Genomic DNA, 22,625 nt, shown 5'->3' with positions numbered 1-22,625 from the left:
ACTCAAGTGGTGAGGCCTCTTGCATCTGTCCATCCCCATGGCCACCCCTGTCACACAGTGGCTCTAAACAGGAATGCAGAGCAGAAAGCACAGAGCTGAACCCTCCCCGCGTCCCCACACACAGAGGAGGTGCCACTGGGAGCTACGGGGGCTGCAGCTTTGTCTGTCAGCACATTGAGGCCTGGACAGAGCCCTGGACATTCCTGCACCCACATGGGCTGCAGGCTGGGCAGGAGGTCAGGGTGGGGGGAGCGCTTATGGCCAAGCACAGAGTCCACCTGTATCTTGGGGGTACCTCCTACTGGGTAACCTGCACCAAATGCTAGTACCCTGTTTGCAGAGTCCCAGCACCTGGTGGCACAGGCCCCCGGCAACCCTGGGTGTTGAGCTCCTTAACAGCAGTGGGGTAGTCCCAGAGGCTGCACATCTGCACCAACCCTGGTGCTCCCACCGCAGGGGACAATCTCCTGACCTCCTTATTGTCGCACACAACAGGCTGGACAGTCAAAGGAGAGTTGCTGTCCTGGAGGACACTGAGGGTAGAGCTGCAGGTCATAGACGTGGGGGTGGGAACCTAGGGTGCAGCTTAGGCAGCCATTGTGTAACAAGCCCCTCCTCAGGCTCTGAGAACAAGGCCCCACACAAGGGCTGGCAGCAGCTCACCCACCCTCGCCCTTCTCACCTCCTTGGGAACATGGTGCCCGGAACATTCCAGCACCAGTGTGCTCTGGTTAGAGGATCCCTGCCTCCTGCTGCCACAGCGAGCTCCCCACTGGAGCGGTTCTGGGCAGTGGCCGGATGCTCACTCTGTGTTACCTGCTCGCCCGCTGTGCTGGGGGAACCCGGCTGGCTCTCTGGCAAGGGAAGGTAATGGCTGAAGCCAAAACTAATTCATGTTACAAAGGGAGAAGTGGGCATCGCAGGCCCCGGCCTGTGGGGCTAGAGGAAATTCTAGCATGGTCTTCTGTGTTTGGGGAGGGAGAGGTGCCAACAGCTGTCAGTGGCTCTGTGGAGGCAGACCAGGGCTAGTCATGAGGAACATAGGGCTATCCCCCTCAACAGAGAGACAAGTGACCTGGAAAAAGGAGAAGTCCCCAGGGTATGTTTAGCTGTCTGTCCGCAGGAATGTCGCCTGGGGCGGCCGCCAGTCTCTAGTTTGTGCCCAGTCCTCGATCCTCAGATCTTCACCTGGGTAGGAGATGTGGGGTGGGACCAAGTGCCCGGGAGATTTGCCCACTGCTGAGGACAAGCTGGCCTTGTTTCTACTCCGCCCCTGTTTTGGTTTTTATGTGTTTGTTTGTGGTTCTGGGAAAGTGTTCTTCCACTCACCCTGTCCTTGTTTATGGCTGTGGCCTGCCCCGGACTAACTCTGCTTGGAATGTCATCTGGATGGGGTGCGGGGCTGAGGGGACACCGCAGCCTGCAGGCAGGTGGTAGAGGTGGGGACAGTGAACGAGTTCCCCGATCCCTCTCTCCCTGTCCAGCGAAGGATGAGGAACCCAATTACTTTCCCCGAGATGTGCAATGGAACCCTGCCTGTATATCTGCTCCAAGCCATGGGTGGGTGGGGGACAGGGGGACAACATTGACAAGGTCCTTGAGGGACTGCTTTGTCCCTTGTCTCTAGTCCTTCTTCAAGCAGGACTCAGCCTGGGTTTCTAGTCCTAGGGCCTGAGGCCTTTGGCCTCCGCTGAGATGGTGTCCCTGAGGAATCGGGGGCTATGGGCAGGTGTGACAGGCCAAGCATCAGGACCCATGCTCTAGGCCTGTGTTAATCAGGTTGAGTTTGAGGGCAAAGGGGCCTTCCATAGCCTGCCTCCCATAACCCTCTGTGCCTGCCCGACCTGCAGGAGTTTGAGAATGCTGAAGGAGATGAGTGTGTGGCCGACTTCTCGGAGCAGGGCTCCCCAGCTCCAGCTCTACAGAACGGCCCCGATGTGTATGTCCTGCCTCTTACCGAGGTCTCCTTGCCCATGGCTAAGCAGCCTGGCCGCTCAGGTAAGTGGGCTTGTCTCCCCGAACAAGCGTGCAGTGGGGGTTGGGGGACACTTGGAGCGTGTGCAGTGGGAGCTGGGCTGTGTTGGAAGGTGCATGGACCCCCTTCTGGACCTGGGGCCAGCCGTCAACTGGCTTGGGTACCATGGTGCCTGGGTCTATAGTTGCCTGTTGCCTCTACAATAGTCAGCTCTCAGGCCTTTACAGCCGGAAGTTTCAGACAAGGGTTGTATAGTGTTTATAAAAAGATAGAGTGGGGATACGTTCTATGGAGGTGTGGGGTTCGGGGTGCCTCTAGTGGGTCCATGTTGAGGAATCCCTTCCCCCTGAGGGACCAGTCACATGACGGCATAGTATAGCATTTATTCAAGGCATGGGGAGGAGAGTTAAGAGAGTAGTAAAGACAAAAGGGGGGGGGAGTAGAGAAGAGGGAATCTGGAGAGAAGGGAAAAATGGGGAAGAGGGGAAGAGAGCAAGAGAATAAGAACAAGAGAGTGAAGAGGGGGTAAGCACCCCCTTTTATAGTGTCTGGGGTGGAGCATACCTGGTTGTTGCCAGGTAACTGTGGGGTGGAGCTTAGACAGAATGCTAACAGGTTGTCCCTTGTCCATCTGATGGTGTCAAGAACACTGCAGGTGTGAAGCTGAAAGTGTGGCTGGTCCCAGTGCCTCATTACTGTGGTGAGAAGCAGGCTCCTCTCCCCACCTCAACCTGGGGCCAGCCCTACCAGGTTCTCAACAGGATGTTTCTTATCAAGGGCCCAGCCTGCATCAAAGATTAGGGTCCTCAGTACCTGTTGGAGCCAACAGAGACTTAGAAAAGCCCTCCAGCCACTAGCTTGGCCCCAAACTAAATGCATGGTCCTGTAGCCCATCAAGTCTCATGGGGGAGAACTCAAAAGTCAGGCATGATCCAGACATGGACATATTTATCCACTAGCTCAAAGGCCTGCAGCTATCCCCAGCACCTCCTACGAGACAGGCAGGCTTGGCTATCCATGGGCAAGGACAGTGGGACAGGGACCCAGGAGAAAGCAAAGGTGTTTTCTGCACTGTTCAGCCCTGTTGTTTTGGGGGACATCTTCTTTCAAGAAGGGAGAAATTGGGTGTGAGATGGGTCAGCCCACCTAAGCCTCCTCCCCTACCTCTAGCTCCTAACATATAAGCATTCTCCTGATCCGGTGTTTGCTCTGGTTTCTCCTGGAACCTGCTCTGGAACAACTGAGGTCCCAAAGACCCCAGGGTCTGCACCAGGCATCCAGACAGATCGGGTTCACGAATTGGGCACCAAGCCGACATTCCCTGAGTCTTAGTCCCTGGGGGCTTCTGACTTTCCTTGGCTCCCCCCCCCCCAGCCCTAACCCCGGCCTTCTGGGCTATCAGCGTGGGAGCAGAATTCAGAGAATCTGAGGGGCAGGAGTGGGTGCCATGAGTCCTGGCTCTTTCCTCTGCCCACACTGACCCTTCTTCTCCACTGACTTCACTCAGCCTGGCCCACAGGGAGAATGGATCCAGTGTGTCCCGTACAGGGCTGTGCCAAGCAGCCCCCAACAAAGGCGGCTTTGGTGTGACGGGTGTTTGAATGCCAGCCTGTGGCGGGGGTAGGGGGTTGGTTGCTCTGCTGTCTTCTTAGGCCTCAGCACCAGCTTCTTGCCGCATCCAAACTGCCTTCCAGGCCCTGCTGTCTGGGCTTGGCTTCTCCCTGCGGCTCTGGGCACTGTTTCCCAGGTTTGCCTGGATGGACATTGAGACCTATGGCTCCGCTGACAGCAGCCACCCCAGAGCCTGAGAGACAGTGGCCCTTGATGACAGTCCTCAAGCCTGGAGCCTCCCGGGCTGGGGAACTCAGGGAGGCTCCCCGCGCCCCGCAGAACCTGGTAGGAAGATGAAGAGGGAACGGTAGCTAAGCAGTTCCTGGGTTTCCGTTCTATTCTAGTGCAACTTCTCAAGTCCACGGACCTGGGCCGGCACAGCCTCCTGTACTTAAAGGAGATTGGCCATGGTTGGTTTGGGAAGGTAAGTGTGCCTCAGGGTGGTGGGAATGGCGAGGTACAGGCTTGCTACTCCTGGGGATCCCCCGGGGAGGGGCTCTTTCTAACTCCCCCCACCCAAGACTGGATCATGCACCCGATTCCTTTTTCCTCGTTGTGGTCCCCAGACAGTGGGAGACCGGGAGACTGGCGGGTGGACTGGGCTGAGTATTCTAGCCAGAGTGCTTGGGGGGAAGCTGTATGGCCATCCCACGGCACTGGGGCTAAATGGCTTTTCCTGTGGAGACTGGAAGGGGCCCTGGTGATGCCTGTCACATCTGGCAGGTGTTCTTGGGGGAGGTACACTCGGGTGTCAGTGGCACGCAGGTGGTGGTGAAGGAGCTGAAGGCCAGCGCCAGCGTGCAGGAGCAGATGCAGTTCCTGGAGGAGGCGCAGCCCTACAGGTAGGTGGTAAGGTGGGGGCGGGGCCAGCACAGTGGGAGAACCCGCCGGTGATGGGGAGGGGAGGGCTGTGGGGGGAGCGGGTGCACCCTCTCCTGCCCTCCAACTTAAACATCCGTGGACTCTTCCAGGGCCCTGCAGCACAGAAACCTACTTCAGTGCCTGGCCCAGTGTGCTGAGGTGACCCCCTACTTGCTGGTTATGGAGTTCTGTCCACTGGTAAGCGGCTGTCCGGGGGAGGCAGCACTGTCTCTGCAGATCCTGTTCTGTAGCTCATTGTTCCACAGTGGAGTGGGAGGTTCTTCTGAGCTGCCTCCTCTCCTGCTCTGCCTCTTGGGATCTTTTGCTCTCTAGAGTCCTAGTAGTCTCTGCCTCCCTCACAGGGGGTCTGCTTAGAGGGAGTAAGTCGGCAGCAGCAGGGGCAACACTGTGGGGTCTCGGGCAGTTCAACATGAGGTGTCTTGGGACAGCCACAGGGCTCACATAGCTCCTGGGGCTGAGCCTGAGTTTGGGGTCCTCGTGTTGCCCCTTGGCCCCTTTGCACGCGCAGCTCTGGTGCCAAGCTGAAGCTGCTTATGTGGAGGTCACTGTGTCAGAATCGAGACATAGGCTTTGCTGAAACCGCTGTGGACTCTAGGGCTGCCAGCCGATCTGCAGGTCACCAGACCCAGGGTCTCTTGGGGTGGATGGAGGGCTCGTGGTGCTCTGGTAGCTGCAGCTAGCAGGTGACTGTGTGCTCTCTCACAGGGGGACCTCAAAGGTTATCTGCGGAGCTGCCGGGTGACAGAGTCCATGGCTCCTGACCCCCTTACATTGCAGCGCATGGCGTGCGAGGTGGCGTGTGGCGTCCTGCACCTACATCGTCACAACTATGTACACAGGTGAGCGCTAGTGAGCCACTTGACCCTCACCACCCAGAATGCCTCTACTGGAAAGCCACGGTGGTCCTTTAATCCCAGCCCTTGAGAGGCAGAGGTAGGAGACTCTCTGTGAGTTCAAGTCCAGCTAGGTCTTCCCAATGAGTTCCGGAATAGCCAGGGCTATGCAGAGAGACCATCTCAGAAACAGATAAATTGTGAAGGCTCACATTTGAAACTCACCTTGCAGACAATTAAACGAAGAAACCCATCCTGTCTACTAGAGCAGTCAGCCATGTCTGGGCCCCACATCAGCCCCAGCCTCTTTCCCTCACGCCACAAAGGGGGTGGCTGGGCTGGCCCTGCAGTGGGAGGGGTGGCTCTCTCCTGCCTCTGGTGGCCAAAAGACAGGTCCGGCCTCCCATGAGCCGGGGTCACGTGCTGGAAGACCTGGCGATGGACAAGCGGCCCGCCAGCCCCGCTGCTGCACAGGCCGTCCTCCCCAACAATATCCTGGTGCTGAGTGGGTGCACAGTGACTCCAGCATCAGTGATTTTGTTGAAGAGGGCAGCTGCCAGCCTCCTGCCCCGCCCAGATGCCCCACCCATAGGCACGGACCCAGGCCACCCCACCCTGTCTCCTGGCACAGGCCTCCTGGGGTAGAGGCAGGCCAGGATGGCTCCATCTGCACCTGGAGAGCCCTCAGGGTAACAGCAGTATGGCAGATGAGGGTGCATCCCGTAGCACCCTATTGACCTGTACCCCAAACACCAGGGCGGGGGGCTCTAGCCCAGCAAGAGTTATATAGAGGCTGGCATCCCAGGCTTGCCATGGAATTGGAGGAAGTCCTGGAGTGATTTTTATCCTCCATAGAAGAGGGCTTTGTGGTTCATCCTGTACTAGACCTCGGCTCCGGCTTGTATAGCAGGGTGGGCAGACCTACACTCTAGAACATGGGCTCTGACTGTTGGCAGGACCCTCTGAGACACTCCAGGCCTTGGTTTCTTCATTGGTTCTTATCTCCTGGGGATTGGGATGACGGTGTAGTGTAGTGGGGTTGGAAGGATGAAGGCCCTGAGAGGACACCGAAGACACACCTTTCTCTATGGCTTGGGGCAGATCAGGAGGAGGGTGGAGGGGGCTAGGGCTCTGGTGCAGTCAGACAGCACCTTGCTGGGGGTCCGTAAGCTTCTTTTGCCTAATTTTCACATGTATCATCAGTCCAAGGTGCTGTCCACACAGGTCTTCCAAAAATAGCCAGTGCAGGGTGTGGAGCCAGAGCTTGGGCACAAGCAAGTGGGCCCTCAGACACCCCTTCCTATCTGTCTGCCTGCCTGGCTATGCCTGGGAGCCAAACCACCCGGCCATGGCTCACCCAGGCTGGCTCACTCTGCTGACACTGCCTACCGCTCTGCAGTGACCTGGCCCTGAGGAACTGCCTGCTAACGGCCGACCTGACGGTGAAGGTTGGCGATTATGGCCTGTCTCATTGCAAATACAGGGTAAGGGCGGGCAGAGCCCGTGGTGGGGGTGGGGTCAGGGTGGGGGTAGGGTGGGGGTAGGGGGGCTGACTGGAGCTCACTCCATCTTGTCCCTTCGTGCTACAGGAAGACTACCTGGTGACCGCTGACCAGTTGTGGGTGCCGCTGCGCTGGATCGCGCCAGAGCTGGTAGACGAGGTTCACGGCAACCTGCTGGTGGTGGACCAGACTAAGACCAGCAATGTGTGGTGAGCACAGGCCTGGCTGCCGGAAGGGTCTTGGGATGCCGCCCATCAGCTACTCTAGTGGGGATGCTGGCTTTCTGCTCTAACAGACTTCCTTCTCAGGCTAGGCTGGCACCCAGGGAAAGTGTGCTCATGCCTGCCACCTAGTGGCCTTAAGAGACCATTCACAGGGTACTTGGTGGGTTTCTGAAGTTCTGGTACTGCTAGGGGGCCTCGACAGTCAAGGGTGTGAGGCTTAGGACAGGACCAACTGACACCCACCAATACGGGGGCCATATTTTGGCTAAGACCTTCTTGAGTTGCTATTGTAGGCCACGTGTCCTTATGGGATATCGGGCTTTGGCTTGCATTTGTGCCACTAGAGAGGGGCGGCCTCGGCTTAATGAGCTCCAGTCCTGGAGAGACTGTCATGACAACAGGTGTTCAGGGGCTCTGTGCAGTCACGCTAGGCCACGTGTCACTGTGGTTGCCCCTGCAGGTCCCTGGGTGTGACCATCTGGGAGCTTTTCGAGTTGGGTGCGCAGCCCTACCCCCAGCACTCGGACCGGCAGGTGCTGGCTTACGCCGTCCGAGAGCAGCAGCTTAAGTTGCCCAAGCCCCAGCTGCAGCTGAGTCTGTCTGATCGATGGTGAGGACCCCACCACCCTAGACAGAGGGGCACAGGTGGCCACCTCCATATGACTCTAGGTCTCTGCAGCCTGAACAGGCATGGGGGAATCCTAGGGAAACACCCCACCCCAGAGCCCTTCCCAGGCTTCTGGGTCTGCCTTGGGAGATTGCCTTGACTGTCCCCAGTGTCCCCATGCTCATACTCTGAGCATGAGGGAACAGACTGTCCCTGGAGGGCAGGTTATACTCACTCCTGGCCAGAGCCACCCATGAGGGCCTCCCCACAGGTACGAGGTGATGCAGTTCTGCTGGCTGCAGCCGGAGCAGAGGCCCACAGCTGAAGAGGTTCACCTGCTGCTGTCCTACCTGTGTGCTAAGGGCACCACAGAGTTGGAGGAGGAGTTTGAGCGGCGTTGGCGCTCCCTGCGGCCGGGCGGCAGCGCAGGCCTGGGCTCAGGTTCCACGGTCCCAGCAGCTGCCGCTGCCGCTGCCGAGCTCACCGCTGCTTCTTCTTTCCCGCTGCTGGAGCAGTTCACCAGTGACAGTTTCCACGTGGACAGCGACGATGTGCTGACGGTCACTGAGACTAGCCACGGCCTCAACTTTGAATACAAGTGGGAGGCTGGCTGCGGCGCTGAGGCATACCCACCCCCTGGGGCTGCGTCCAGCCCTGGCTCCGCAGCGCGCCTGCAGGAGTTGTGTGCGCCCGACGGCTCACCGCCAGGGGTGGTGCCGGTCCTCAGTGCCCACAGCCCCTCGGTGGGTAGCGAGTACTTCATCCGCCTGGAGGGGGCGGTGCCTGCTGCCGGCCACGATCCGGATTGTGCCGGCTGTGCTCCCAGCCCCCTGGCTGGGGCTGACCAGGATAATAACTCTGAGGAGAGCACTGCAGCGTCCCTTGTCATGGAGCCGCTGCTAGGCCACGCGCCCCCTGCTGGGGGCTTGTGGGACCCCTGTGGCCACCATTCTCGCAGGAGGCAAGAGCCACCCTGTCCCTCGCGCTCATCCTCTCCTGGGACCCCGATGTTACCAGCTGAAGACATAGACTGGGGTGTGGCTACCTTCTGCCCACCCTTTTTTGATGACCCACTGGGCACATCTCCCTCTGGGAGTCCTGGGGCCCAGCCATCCCCCAGTGACGAGGAGCCGGAGGAGGGAAAGGCGGGGAGGGCCGTTCAGTGTGGACACTGGAGCTCTAACACGTCAGCCAACAATAACAGTGGTAGCAGAGACCCAGAATCCTGGGATCCTGGCTATGTGAGCAGCTTCACAGACAGCTACAGGGATGACTGCTCCAGCTTAGAACAGACCCCTCGGGCCTCCCCTGAGCTGGGCCATCCCCTGTCCCAGGAGGATTCCAGAGATTTTCTACCTGGGCTGGTAGCGGCCTCCCCTGGTCAGGAGCCAAGCCGTTGCTTCAGCCTGCTCCCTCTGTGTCCTGCCAAAGGCCTGGCACCTGCTGCCTGCCTCGTCAGGTCCCCCTGGACAGAGGCAGCTGCTGGTGGGGCTGAGAACCCCATTGTGGAACCCAAACTTGCTCAGGAGGCCGAGGGCTCTGCTGAACCCCAGCTTCCCCTTCCTTCTGTCCCCTCCCCATCCCATGAAGGAGCCTCACTCCCCTCGGAGGAGGCAAGCGCCCCTGACATCCTGCCTGACTCTCCTACACCCACTGCTGGCAGCTGGGTGACTGTCCCTAAGCCGGACCCCACCCCTGAAAGTAGCAGCACTTCTGTGGGGCAAGAGGCGCCCAGCAGCGAGGATGAAGATACAACCGAGGCCACATCTGGAGTCTTCACCGACCTGTCCAGCGACGGCCCCCACACGGAGAAGTCAGGCATAGTACCAGCCTTGCGCTGTCTGCAGAAGCAGGTGGGGACCCCTGACTCCCTGGACTCTCTGGACATCCCGTCCTCAGCCAGTGATGGCGGCTGTGAGGTCTTAAGCCCATCAGCTGCTGGAGCCCCTGGCGGGCAGCCCCGTGCCATGGACAGTGGCTATGATACAGAGAACTATGGGTCTCCCGAGTTTGTGCTCAAGGAGGTCCATGAGTCGAGTGAGCCTGCGGCCCCTGCGGAGCCAGCCCCAGAGGGTGAGAGCCCAGGGCCCGAGACTCTGCCCTCTGTCTCTGTCTCCCTTGGTGGCCTCAACAAAAAGAATCCCTACCGGGACTCTGCCTACTTTTCAGACCTGGACGCAGAGTCCGAACCCATATTTGGCCCTGAGAAGCACAGTGGGATCCAGGACTCCCCAAAGGAGCAAGACCTGAGGAGCCCACCTAGTCCAGGGCACCAGTTTGTGCAGGCTTTTCCCAGGCCTGAGGTGTCCAGTGAGGTGCTGCCCCCTTCACAGCAGTCAGATGAGCCCTTGCCGGAAGGCTCCAGGCCAGAGCCTCTCGGGGCTCAAGGCTCAGTTGAAGTGCAGCCTGTGCCGGGCCCAAGTCATTCCAAATGTTTCCTGCTGACCTCAGTTCCACTGAGCTCGGAAGGCAATGGCACGGAGCCCCGGGGTTCCCCAGGACAGCTCCCAGGGCCAGCTCAGCTGGGACGGATGGGGAGTCCTAGCACACCCAGATCCCCGCTCTGCCTGGCCCTGCCTGGCCGCCCTGGGGCTTTGGAGGGCCGGCCAGAGGATGACGAGGACACTGAGGACAGTGAGGAGTCCGACGAGGAGCTCCGGTGCTACAGCGTCCAGGAGCCCAGTGAGGACAGTGAGGAGGAGCCGCCGGCGGTGCCGGTGGTAGTGGCTGAGAGCCAGAGTGCACGGAATCTACGCAGCCTGCTGAAGATGCCCAGCCTGCTGTCGGAGGCCTTCTGCGACGACCTGGAGCGCAAGAAGAAGGCTGTGTCCTTCTTTGATGACGTCACGGTCTACCTCTTTGACCAGGTAGGCTGCTACTTTGGGCATACATGGGGCTGGGAGAGGTTGGTCAGCTCGAGTCACACTGCGCTTTGCCCCTCCAGGAGAGCCCCACCCGAGAGACTGGGGAACCCTTCCCCAGCCCGAAGGAGTGCCCCACGTTCCTGGACGGTAGCCCCAGCTCACCCAGTGCCACTGGCCTGCCACTGCGGGCTGGCCACTTGCCAGACAGCTCTGCTCCCGAACCAGGTGAGCCAGGTTTTGGGGGCCAGAGCGTGACATCACCATTAAGGGAGGTCTGGATTCAAAATGCGATATCACCTTAAGTGGGGGCTGAGGCGGGGGGTGTCATATAACAAAAGTGACTCTCTGGTCTGACTTGCAGGCAGTAAGTTCGAATGGGATGGTGATTTCCCACCGGTGCCGGGCAAGGCTGCCTTGGTGACTGCACTAGATCCTTCTGACCCTGCCTTGGTGGCGCCTCCCACACCAGCTGCGCCATTCTCACGCTTCACCGTGTCGCCCACACCTGCCTCCCGCTTTTCCATCACCCACGTATCGGACTCAGATGCCCAGTCCACGGGAGGTATGAGTGTGGTGGGGGCTGAGGTGGAGCAGAGGGACACTGTGAATGGGTGTCTATGAGGGTGTCAGCAGGGGAGATTTGGTGGCCTCAACAGTGTCTGCCCCCTGGCTTCTGGGCAGACGATGTGTTCTGGCGTGCCTGGCCTACTGCCCTGGTCCCAGGACCTGCCCACCCTGCCTACTCTGCCCTCCACAGCAGGATGCTGGGCACCTGTTCTGTTCTGAGTCCGAGTGTAGACTCCTGTGACTTACTAGAACATTCCAGCATGGTGGTCTCTACTCTGGTCACCGTCTATGGTTCTTGCTAGGAGTATCTGTTGGGACTCAGGTGGTGGTACAATGTACTCCACCCCGTCAAGTCATGTGTCCCCTTCCAACTGTCTAGTAGGCTCCTCTCTGATAGGTTGCCTTCCCATAGCCCCCTCGGTTTTTTTTTTTTTTATGTATATGAGTACACTGTCACTGTCTTCAGACACCAGAAGAGGACATCAATCAAATTGCAGATGGTTGTGAGCCACCCTGTGGTTGCTGGGAATTGAACTCAGGACCTCTGGAAGAGCAGCCAGTGCTCCTAACCGCTGAGCCATCTCTCCAGCCCGCCCACTCACAGTTTTGACTAGTCCCTTCTGCCTGTCCCTCCCCTCTGGATAGCTCTTCCTCAGTTGCCCTGGCTGTGGTACCCTTGAGGGAAGAACTCGTCACCCTCCCTCATCCCTGGAATGAGATGACTGCATCACTCTGACCGTGCCTTTTCTGTTTGGGCCTCAGTTTCCATGTGTACACAGACATGGGGAGCATTTGCTAAACATTGTCGGCTTTGGATCTGGGTTACATGGAGGGAGATAAGTGGGTTTGTCTCTCATCTAGACACAGGCTTACCTACCACATTGAACAGGCCTGTCACTGGGCCAGACAGTTGTCGGGGTGGGTTTTGGTGTGTGAGAACCTTTGTCTGATCTCCCCACATGCTCACAAAGCACCCCCCTTACCAGGCCCAACAGCAGGTGCTGGGGGCCGATACACAGAGGCTTGAGACCCATGTAGTTCCACCCTTCGGAGGCTGGCGTCACTGGAGCCCCTGCCATCCTGCCCAGGCAGCAACAAGGATGGCGACTGGGAACGAATGGGGACCACTGGCACCCTACAGCATCCTGGAGAAGCAGGTGGACAAAGGGGCCTCTACTTAGCTCTAGACGTGTTGGGCCACGTACCTTCTCTGTGCCACTCTAATGGCAGAATGTGTCCTGGGTGGATGCTGAGGTCTGCTGCTAGCCCCTGGAGAGACCTGTAGCCTGAGGACCTATGGTGTCTGTAAGCATATATATATATATATATACACTCAAGAAGGGTCCCTTGGCCCTTAGGTGACTCTCCTGGGAAGACTCCCCACCCTTCAGCCACTCTTCCTATATGGCTGTTGGTGAGGAACTGGCCTCAGGCCAGGACCAGGCAGTTCAAGGGCCTGTACGCCCTTGTTGGCCAGGTCCTGCCATGCGTTCAAAGGACACTTGGGCAGGCTTCAAGATGGCTTTAAGCCTGCAGGTTCCTTTTGGGTCCCCCCCCCATTTCTTACCTGGGTCTAGGTTTGCTCGGAGCAAGGCTGGACCTCTGGGTTCCAAGCCCTAATCTCGGAGTCCGTGGCTATTTCCCTTCACTGCCTCTGTGGACGCCCTTCCCCACAGGGTCTGTCTGGATTGTTCTGGCCCAGGTCCTGCCCAGGAGCAGGGGCTTCCAGGCTGCAGCCGGACTGCCCCAGATTCCCTCTGCAGGGTAGTGTGGGCAGCTCTCCCTCGCAGAGTAGGACCTGCCCCATACCCTGGTGGGTAGAGGGGTAGTGTGTACCCTAACAGCCACTGTGGGGCTCCTGCCTGCAGGCAGGGCTGGGAGGAAACAGGGCTGGGGTGGGCTGTATAGGGAATATTTTTGTAACTTGTTGGAGTGAATGAAAATGGGGCAATTCTAAGTTATTGTTACCAAAGACATGTAAAGTATGTTGTTGCTTTGGGGGCAGGGGCGCTGTTTTCTCTTTTGTTTTTGTTTTTAGTTTGAGGCTTAGGATGCTGGTGCAATGATTTTTCTTGTTCCTTGTTTTTTAAGAGAAACCAAGCTAAAGAAAAAATAGCCTGTGTACTCAAGTGTTTTCTTTTGGGGTCTGAAGCTCACACCCTGGGGGATGGTAGATGGGGACTCAGTCGTCACCTCTGCCCTTTTGCCTCCACATGCCAGGAGAGGTCCCTCCAACCCTCTCTTGCCCCTCGGTCTCTCCTAGGTCAGAGGAAAGGGGAACTCCCGCAGCCTCCTGTGCTCTCTGCTCTGCCCCGTCCTGGGGCTAGCCTGTGTGCCTAGGTAATGCGTGGGTGCCTCCAAAGGATGTCTTGGGGAAATGGATGGAGAAAGTCTGGGTTCAACCCTTACCCTACAGCTTCTGCCATCACCCGAGCTCCTCACACAGCGGCATCCAAACACAGACCTGACTAGGTTTTATAGAGAGCTGGGGAGGGGGGCAGAGGTGACGACTCCACTCACGACAAACCTCTCTTATAAGGGTACAGTCGCACCGCCCCCCGTTCCAGGCTAACATCACATACTGCACATGAGTGGGCACATGTTTATTGGCCAGACATGTGTGAGCTAAAAAAAATCAAGTTAAAAATCAGCATAGGAATAGGCTCCCTTCCCTACAAGCCAATACAAAGTGTCCAGAGGCTCTCAAGGTTCCCCAGTTAGGATCAGAATCCCTGTGGCCCGAGTGCTGGCCCCTGTTGGGGCATTGACCTCTTAAGGCAGCTACCTCACCAGGAATGCCTGGGATCCAGCCCAGGCTGGGCCGACGTGAGGTGATGCTAGGGAGTGGGGCAAGGCGGTCTTCTCCGGACAGGAACATGCCGAGGTTGCCCTCCTGTGGGTGGGGACAGGGTGTCATGCAGAGGAACACATCAGCTGAGCAGAGGGGCTGATCTGTCATTGGTCACTGTGGGTTTCAGATGGACGTTGGCGAAGGGATTCCTGGGGAAAGAAGAGTAGTTTCAGTTTGGGCTGGTGCCCCGGCTCAGCTGTGCACCCCACTGCTAGAGCCCGATGGTCCACTCTGGAAACCAGGGTTGGAGTTGGGTGTTGTCTCAAGACCTGTTAGCTGCTAGCACAGTTACCCACTGTCACCTTTTACATGCTCCAGGCAAGGAGCAGAGTGAGCATGATGGGAAGGATTAGCCATTCCCTTCCCAACTTGGGGTGGAAGACCCCGTTCTTAAGAAAGGCTCGCTGTGGGGGGCTGGAGAGATGGCTCAGAGGTTAAGAGCACCAACTGCTCTTCCAGAGGTCCTGAGTTCAAGTCCCAGCAACCACAAGGTGGCTCACAACCATCTCTTCTGGTGTCTGAAAACAGCTACAGTGTACTTATATATAGTAAATTAATTAATTAATTTAAAAAAGACACTCTGTGTCAACATAGATGGAAAAAAATAAAAAGGAAGGCTCCCTGTGGTTTAGTAAGCTCCCACCCCCCTCAGGCTGAGTCCAAGGAGTGGCTCTGCTCCTGTGCACACAGCACACAGCCCAGTAGGTCACAAAAACCAGCCCAGGCATGCAGAGCTCTGTGGGAGACACACTATAGACACGCAGACGTGACACACATGAGGCGCATGTGCCGACTCCACGGGCCGGGGACAGACACGGGGCCGCTGCCTTGGCGGCCATTTCCTTTGCTGAGGGACTAGCCACCTCTCTGAGAGGTGTCTGAGCCACCCAAGTGCCCCTTGGGCCACAGCTGATACACAAACAGGACTGAAGACAAGACGTGGAAATGGAATGGATGGGCACGGACGGGCTGCATCAGCCCAGCCCTCCTGGCAGCTTGTCCTGCTGTCCCTGTCAGGCTTGGGGGGACCCACTCCAGTGGGGACAGCACAGGGCAGCAGGTGGGAAGGGCCAGGCAGCTCCACGGTGACAGCACAGATGGTGTGTGGACATGGAGGCTCGCAAGGCACAGGACTGCACTTCTAGGGACACGTGCTTGGCTCTACAGCCATTACCTGCAATGGGGTCACCTCTGGCCCTGGTGGGTTCTCAGAAGCCCGGGGGCTGGTGGTAGGCCCAGGGTGGGCTAGCAGGCTCTCCATTCAGGCTCCCCGAGAAGACCTACATTGGTAGAGTCTCACCCTACGTTTTCCTGAAGATGACATTTTTCTAAAAATCTGAAACACTCGGACTGTGAGGTTTTAAAGGTGAAGCATGGGGAAAGGCACAGGTCCCTGCCGACTGCCTCCTCCCAGGCAGTGTTCTGTGGCTCGCTGCTGCTCACCTCTGCTGACAGCCAGAGATTAGGGGTCACTATCCGCTATGCCTGCAGCTTGAGCTCCACCCCAGGCCAGGCTGATGGCTGCAGTCCCTCACGGTGGGATAGTGCCCTGTGAGATACACACCCTGGCCATTGCAGCAAGGGCGCTAGCTGCAGCCTCTGGCATGGCCCGACTGCCCTTGGCCCACTCCAGAGTCTACAGAGGGCTCCCAAAGCTGGCAAGGGCAACAGCTCTGGGGAGACTTGGGATAAGGACAGGTCTTCCGTGGAGGGAATGGGATACAACAGAGCATCCAGCAGGTTGCCCACGGTAACAGGGCTTGAGATATCTGCAGAGCATGCCTCACTCCTGCCAAGCTAGGCTCACACTGTCACTCACCGAATCCAGTACTAGCTAGGACTGGAATGAGAGTTCAAACCCAAGAGGCTCTAAAACCTTTTCTTCTCTCCTCAACGGGACCGTACGTAGCACAAGGAATAACCTACAGATACCAAAGCCACTGCAGAGTTTTGCTCTGGGGACATGTTTCCTTCTAAAGACACCCAACCCTACTAGGGAAATGAACTTGAAGGGGACATGGTGTGCGGAGCACCGTCTATCACCAGGAGTGGGAGGACTCCACAACTAAAGCCGCACCAGCCGGGGAAGGAGAACCAGGCACCCGGGAATGACCAGTGGCATTCACGCACGATGGTAGGACACCAGCTGCGTAGTGGAGCCTGCACCAGTTCCCTCCCAGCCCTGCAGCCATCTATGAACAATGCTATGGCCATAAGCCTAGAGAGGCCAGACCTCCTGCAGCGGCCCAGCCTGTCTGGACATCTCATGGTTCACTATCCCCGCTTCGGCCGTGGAGTGAAGAATGAGCCCCCATGGAGGACTGCGCACAACCGCGGGTTCCATTTCCTGTATCTTACACGGGGCTGGGAAACAAGCCAAAGGTGGCAGCAGCTCTCCTGCAGTCCTAAATGCTGGGTGGACACCCTCAGCAACCACATGCTTTGGGGCATCCCCTTCATTCCCACTAGGTGAGCTAGGCTAGGCAGTCTGCGGCTAAGGCTTGCTTGGGGGCGTGCAGCGGCTTTGTGTTGAACTAGCAAACCCATCCTGCCTCATGCCCACCACATCCAAGTCTCAGTCCCAGCACACACAAGGGACCTCATCCCCAGAAGAGGCTACATCAGCTTCCCAAGCCTTTTCTCATGGCTCCTAACTAACTAGTTTAGCGGGACCCAGTAGGCAGTGAGGTACGGGCTCTGCCAGGCCTGGGCAGGCGGTATAGGCCTCCCGGAGAGTATCTTGGATATGGAGACAGAGGCAGGAGGAGGTGGCTGGCTCAGAGTCAGCCAAGGACAGTTCATTCTCTGCAAACTTTAGCCGAGCTTTACTCCAGAACTCAGGTTACAGATGCCTAGGAGACAGTAGGGAGTTCTGGCTGACCATGAGCGGGGATACATCATCAGGACTATCAGGGACGCAGGTCCTGGCTTGTCATGTCACCTGCTCCATGGTGTGGGAAGGAAATAAAAGCACTGTGGCGGACAATGTCCAGCAGTGCCCTCCTCCCTGCCAAGTGCTCTACCTTGGCCCACTTCTCCAGCACCAAGGGAAAAAGCAGCCTGGCCAGTGTCTTACAGCCATGTGGGGAGGTGAAGGGAACCAGAAGAGGCAAGATCTGATGGCAGGGGTCCACCTGACCCTGGGCCCAGGCTCAGTTCAGCTGGGTATTCAACAGCTGGACTCATGGCCAACCCCCATGGCATCCCACACGAATACCCAGATACATGCAGCATGATTGGGGGAGACTGTTCCCCAAGGTCACCCTTTGATTGTGATGAACCACCCCGTAGGGTAGAAAAGAACAGATGTAGGCCAGCCCCATATTCCACAGCAAAGGCAGCAATGGGGTGGAGTTAGACCCACAGCCTCCAGGTAGAAGAAAGGAAGGTGAGCCACAAGCCCGAGGAGGGAACCGGTGGAAGGCAGGCCCGCTCCCGGAGCAAGGCATCTCAGCAGACCCCCAAGCCCTGCCCAGGCTCAGCTCCTCCTGTGGAGGCTGTCCTGACTCCGGCCAGAGAAGGTCTAACCATAACCATTATAGATGCAGACAGATGGGCGAAAGCCCAGGGCAACTTACTAACTCTAGTCAGGGGCAGCTCAAAATCTGGCCACTTCGACATCAGCGCTGTAAGGAAACACAAGGCTTATTGGTAAAGCTAGAGCAGCTGACAAGTGTCCAGAGACACCTGGAGGTGGAAGGCCAGTCAGGATGGACAACTGGCAGGGTAGGTGCAGGCTGCTAGGAAGGGACCTACAGTCCTTGAACACACAACTCTGCTGGACACAGAAGGGGGACTAAAGGGCTCACTCTTGCTGGAGTCTGCACCAAGCCCTCTGGGCCCTGCTCTCAGCCAGGTGGCAGGCCACCTGGTGTCACCATTAGAGCCAGCTGGGCTTGCACTGTCTGCAAGCCTAGATTGGTCTTGGCAATGACCTGGAATGGTCTGCAGGTGAGCTAAGAGACTGAAGGTGGGCCGCAAGTCAGGGTGCCCTGAGGCGTGGCTTGGCTCACACAGCCCCAGTACATGCCAGAGAGCTGGAAGGAGGCACCAAACCAACTCAGTGCAATAAATAAAGCCTTTATTCCAACAGTTAACCGCAGTACAGGGCACAGTTCAGATTAAAAAAAAAAAAAGGAAAGGAAAAAGGAAAAAATATTTTTTTTAGCACTTTACACCTTCTTACAAGTTTGCTGTTTTATGTCTACATTCATCCATTGCACATGGAATCCCCTGGATTTGAAATCTTTTAGCAAAATTAGAACAACACAGAAAGTTCTTTACACAGGTCCAGGTTCTGCCTGTGTTTTCCTTAAATATAAAACAGGGTCTGTCTGTGTCTGAGCTGCTGCTGCTGTCAGACCGGACCAGCCGCGCCCTAGTCCTCAGCAGGCTGGCTTTTGCTAACCACATCAGAGGCGCGTCCGCAGCTTCCCAAGGGCTTCCGCCAGCTGTAAGGCTGAGCCCACTGGGCCTTGGGCTCCGCTGCCCAGAGTTCAGTGTGTGAAGAGACAAAACCAGTAGCCACTGAGTCCAGTGTGCCTGTTTCTAAAGTTACCAAGACACACAAAAGATGAGAGTGCTTAGGAGAAGCTGCGCCGGAGCTGCTTCTCCCCCCCGGCCCTGCCAGGCTGGCTGTACCCTCTGCAGCTCGGGTGCAACAAGCAGCCTCGACTCTCTCAAAGGCTGGTTACAGAAGGATTCCCCGAAAGTGTGTGTGTGTGTATGTGTGTGTGGTAGATGGGTGGGCTTGGTCTTGAGGTCTTTGGAATGTTCACATGTGGCCAGGCAGCACCTGCTCTTGCTGCCAGCTCCCACCAGGGCACTGTGTGAGGTGACGCCACCCTGTGTCGGGACGCCCGCTTTGCTCTGTACACGCCTGCCCAGCATTATCTGCCGAGAAGCCTAGTGCCTGGCTTGTGGGGTGGGCAGGGCCTGGCCGGGGCTGCAGCCTCCATCACAGGAGTGGCCAGCTTCCTCAGGAGGCTCCCAAGTGCCTAGGCCTCTTTCCTTGGTGCAGCCCTTGGAAGGGGCCTGAGGCAGGTCAGGGTCCCTGGGCTGGATCCCCCCCAGGACCCCGAGTCCTGTCCTGTTCTAGAAGACGCCAGCACTCTGGGGGTCAGATGCAGAATAACAGTACGTACACCAGAGCCCATGCATATCTGGTTTTGTTTTTAGGAAAAAAATAGTCCTTTTCCCTGTTTGTTTTTTTTTTTTTTTTTCCTTTTTTTCTTTTTTAAAGTTTTTTTTTTCTTTTTCTTCAAACTCTAGCCCTGGCTCATGGCCAGCCTTAGAAAAGGGATGTGCGTCGTGAACACCACAGGGCTAGGGCAGCAGGTGAGGACGCTGCTTTGCCACTCAGCCAGCAGGCCCCCACTTGGCAGTTAATGCTCAAGGCTGGGGACACCGCTGGAGGCATGAGCGCAGGGACGCAGGGAGCAGCACCATGGACCCTGGGGGATTTCAGAGTCTGGGGTCACCAACCAAAAGGCAGGAGCGGGTGGGAAAGAAAACAACCCAAGAACAAACCAACGAGAGCTGAGGAGGGAAACCGGTGGAGACTGGGGGGAGCTCTTCAGAGCAGCTGCCTGGGGTCAGCGTCCTCACACTGTGGACACCAGCGTGCCACTGCCACTGTGGAACAAAGCACAGGACAGCTGCCCAGATGCATGCCCACCGCCGGCCAGGGGCAGCAGGCCCGCCCGCCACCCGGCAGAGCCCTGACCAGCCAGCAGCCAGGCTGCCCGGCATCTGGGAGGATGGTGAACCCAGGACAAGATGGCTCAGTGGGCAGCTGCTGCGGCCCTTGGTGAGGTCCTACCTGGTTCTAGGGGGAAATGGCCTAGAGGTGGGCTGACGACCTTCCCCAACCCTGCCCTGCCTGCTGGGATGAACAGAGCAGGCCAAGACACCAAGACCCAGCAGGATGGAGGAGGGGCTCACTGTACTTAGAGACGAGCAGAGCAGGAGCCCAGGATGGGCGCGTGGGCCCCAACTCTGGTGGCAGCCCTAGGGTCAAGTTTCTGGTTCCCAGAGTAAGAAAAGCCAAATCCCAAGGGAGAGGTTACCCCAACCAAGCCTGTGGCCACCCACCCACCCATAGTCCCAGTGAAGCCGGACGCCTCTTACCTGCTCACAGACCGTGCCCCGTAATCATCCAGACCCTGGGGAACAAAGGCAGACCAATCAAGTTGAGCACCAGAGACTAAGAACCACAAGCATACTGACAATGTGTCCCTAGTACAGTTCCCATAAAGATGGCCCTCCCTGCCCGTGTTGAGGTCTAGCCTGGGCTCCCCAGGAAGGTGGCTCCTTCCCCACCAACTCTCTATCCTCTCTTTGGCCACAGTGGTTGGGGACCTCTCCAGAGCCTATGGTGACACGAATGTAGTGACCTCTCACATTAACAAGGATGCCTCCTATCTGGCCAGAGTAGACTGGATCACGTGTGCTCTCTGTACATACAGGGAATTCCACAGTATGACTTTACCTTAAATGCCTCCTTGAACCAATCACTGCCCAGAGGCTGGCCTGTACCCAAGGTCCATAACCCCAACCAGGTAAGACTGGACACCCACTGCCACCACCAGCTCCAGTATGACTCTGACCCTGAAGGCTCCAGCCAAGGCTCCAAGGATCATTACAACATAGGCCTCCTTAGACTCTGAACTGCAGGCTCCCCAGAGGCAGCGCTTCCAAAGCTTCACCATCCCTCTAGGTCAGGATGGGTATAGCCAAAGGGAGGCTCTTGCTTGCCTCCAACATGAGTGCACACGTTTGGGACATGCAGTCAACAGGACCCCTCAGATACTGGGACATGATGGTCCTCAGGTGGCCCAAGACTTGGGAATGGTGAGTTCTTTCTCTCCCTATGTGCAGGTAGAGGCCCTGCCCTAGGACTAGAGCCAAAGATAAGCTGCTGTCCCTTCTGCCCCAAGGGTAGAACAGACAGACATCCTTCACATTTAAGTCCCAGGATGACAGGAGCCATTCTTCGCCCCATAGCTCTGTCTTACAACTGGACTCGGACACTCTGAGTACTACTTGACAGGAGTTTGCCAGGGACTCTCCCTAGGGCCCAAGGGGCAGGTCATGCCACCAGCTGGATGTGACCAAGCACCCTGCCGCTCTTAGGAACAGTTTCTGATTTCCTTGGCCCTGGGTGGTAGGGGGTATTCAGGTTGACCCACAGGCCAGCCATGCCCAAGTCCCCAAACCCCACCTAGCAGAAAGGTAGTAGCAGCCTCAGTCTGGTAAGGTGTGAGGCTAAAAACTTCAAGCCATGGAGCCTCTGCCACAAGCCTGTTGGCCAAACCCACGTTCCCTCTATGCAGATCCATCCCAGCCCCAGGACTCACCTGAGAGAAGGCAGGAACTGCCACACTGTAGGGTCTTTGCTTGAAAGTCCCAGCTGTCTGGGTAGGGAATGCCCGGGAGGATGTGCCGTAGTCAGGAGGAGGGATGGCCAGGTCATCCTTGTCCAGAAGGTTGCCTGTGCTGCTGCTCTTGCCTTGCTGCAGGCTGCGGGGTTGAGAGGCTCAGTGGCTGGCCACAGTCTAATACACAGGCCCTCTGCAGATACGCAGTCTCCTCCATGCCCCACTTACTCCACTGGGCTGCTGTCAGCAGCCAGAGACCTTATAGGGATTCTTGTTTAGCCTCCCTGCCAGGTTCCTGAGCAGACACACATACAGCTGCACCAGGAGGAAACTGCCAAATGCTGGCTGCTGAAGCCCTGTGACGGGGTCCCTCCAACCCTGCTCCAGGAAGTAGGCAATAGAGGCACAGTCCACTCACGATGGTCTGGCTAACAACTGCCCCGAATTTCACCTGCACTCTTCCCAGGGCTCGTGGGACCCACCTCCCACACCCTCACACATAGTCTCAAGTATGGCACCGAGGGGAAGGAACTAGAAACACTGCCCAGTTTTGTGCCCAGGGGTCTCAGCCCTAGCCAGTATGCTCACCTCATGTGTAACCTGTCACTTCCGTCGCTGTCCAGGACTCGAGTGTAGGAGAAGGGGAACCAGCCCCGCCTAGAAGGAAGGTGAGAGGTCAGGAGCCATTGCATAGGACCTACAGATGCATGACAGGACCCCTGTCGGATCCCATCTCACAAGATCCCCAGCCTGTCCTAATCCATATGTGGACGGACAGGCGCTCATGTTCCAGAGAGCCCAACGATGTGGGTGGGTCCAACCCTAACCCTAACCCTCACCTAACCCTAACCCTAACCTTCACTTAACCCTAACCCTAACCCTCACTTAACCCTAACCCTAACCCTCACCTAACCCTAACCCTCACCTAACCCTAACCCTCACTTAACCCTAACCCTCACCTAACCCTAACCTAACCCTAACCCTCACCTAACCCTAACCCTCACCTAACCCTAACCCTCACCTAACCCTAACCCTCACCTAACCCTAACCCTCACCTAACCCTAACCTAACCCTAACCCTCACCTAACCCTAACCCTCACCTAACCCTAACCCTAACCCTCACCTAACCCTAACCCTAACCCTCACCTAACCCTAACCCTCACCTAACCATAACCCTAACCCTCACCCTAACCCTCACCTAACCCTAACCCTAACCCTCACCTAACCCTAACCCTCACCTAACCCTAACCCTAACCCTCACCTAACCCTAACCCTCACCTAACCCTAACCCTAACCCTCACCTAACCCTAACCCTAACCCAACCCTAACC

General features: G+C 57.3%; 2 protein-coding genes across 4 annotated transcripts in view; one reads left to right on the top strand and one right to left on the bottom strand.

Moving 5' to 3' along the window:
- Positions 1-761: 761 nt before the first annotated feature.
- On the top strand, positions 762-13,032 carry AATK (apoptosis associated tyrosine kinase). The gene is made up of 13 exons (XM_080922880.1): positions 762-867; positions 1,851-1,998; positions 3,931-4,010; positions 4,310-4,428; positions 4,558-4,645; positions 5,174-5,307; positions 6,701-6,785; positions 6,891-7,012; positions 7,488-7,637; positions 7,906-10,501; positions 10,579-10,723; positions 10,860-11,060; positions 12,052-13,032. Exons 1-13 carry the CDS (start codon positions 799-801, stop codon positions 12,090-12,092), a joined length of 3,978 nt encoding a protein of 1,325 aa, XP_080779006.1. The 5' UTR covers positions 762-798; the 3' UTR covers positions 12,093-13,032.
- A 621-nt stretch (positions 13,033-13,653) lies between these two features.
- The window catches only part of BAIAP2 (BAR/IMD domain containing adaptor protein 2), a 60,589-nt gene continuing 51,617 nt past the window's right edge, over positions 13,654-22,625 (bottom strand). Inside the window, exons 11-15 of one of the 3 annotated variants that reach the window (XM_080922562.1) lie at positions 21,884-21,952; positions 21,275-21,437; positions 20,046-20,080; positions 17,495-17,542; positions 13,654-14,065 (exon numbers count right to left, since the gene is read on the bottom strand). In XM_080922562.1, coding sequence (XP_080778688.1) covers positions 17,515-17,542; positions 20,046-20,080; positions 21,275-21,437; positions 21,884-21,952 — 295 coding nt within the window. In that variant the 3' untranslated portion in view covers positions 13,654-14,065; positions 17,495-17,514. Of the gene's footprint in view, positions 14,066-17,494; positions 17,543-19,371; positions 19,551-20,045; positions 20,081-21,274; positions 21,438-21,883; positions 21,953-22,625 lie in introns of those variants that run through there. The other 2 variants (XM_080922560.1, XM_080922561.1) reach the window with 2 other exon arrangements.

The sequence above is a fragment of the Micromys minutus genome (assembly GCF_963924665.1).
Source record: "Micromys minutus genome assembly, chromosome: 10".
In the NCBI taxonomy this organism is placed as follows: Eukaryota; Metazoa; Chordata; class Mammalia; order Rodentia; family Muridae; genus Micromys; species Micromys minutus.
This window is presented reverse-complemented; position numbering and strand designations above follow the sequence as displayed.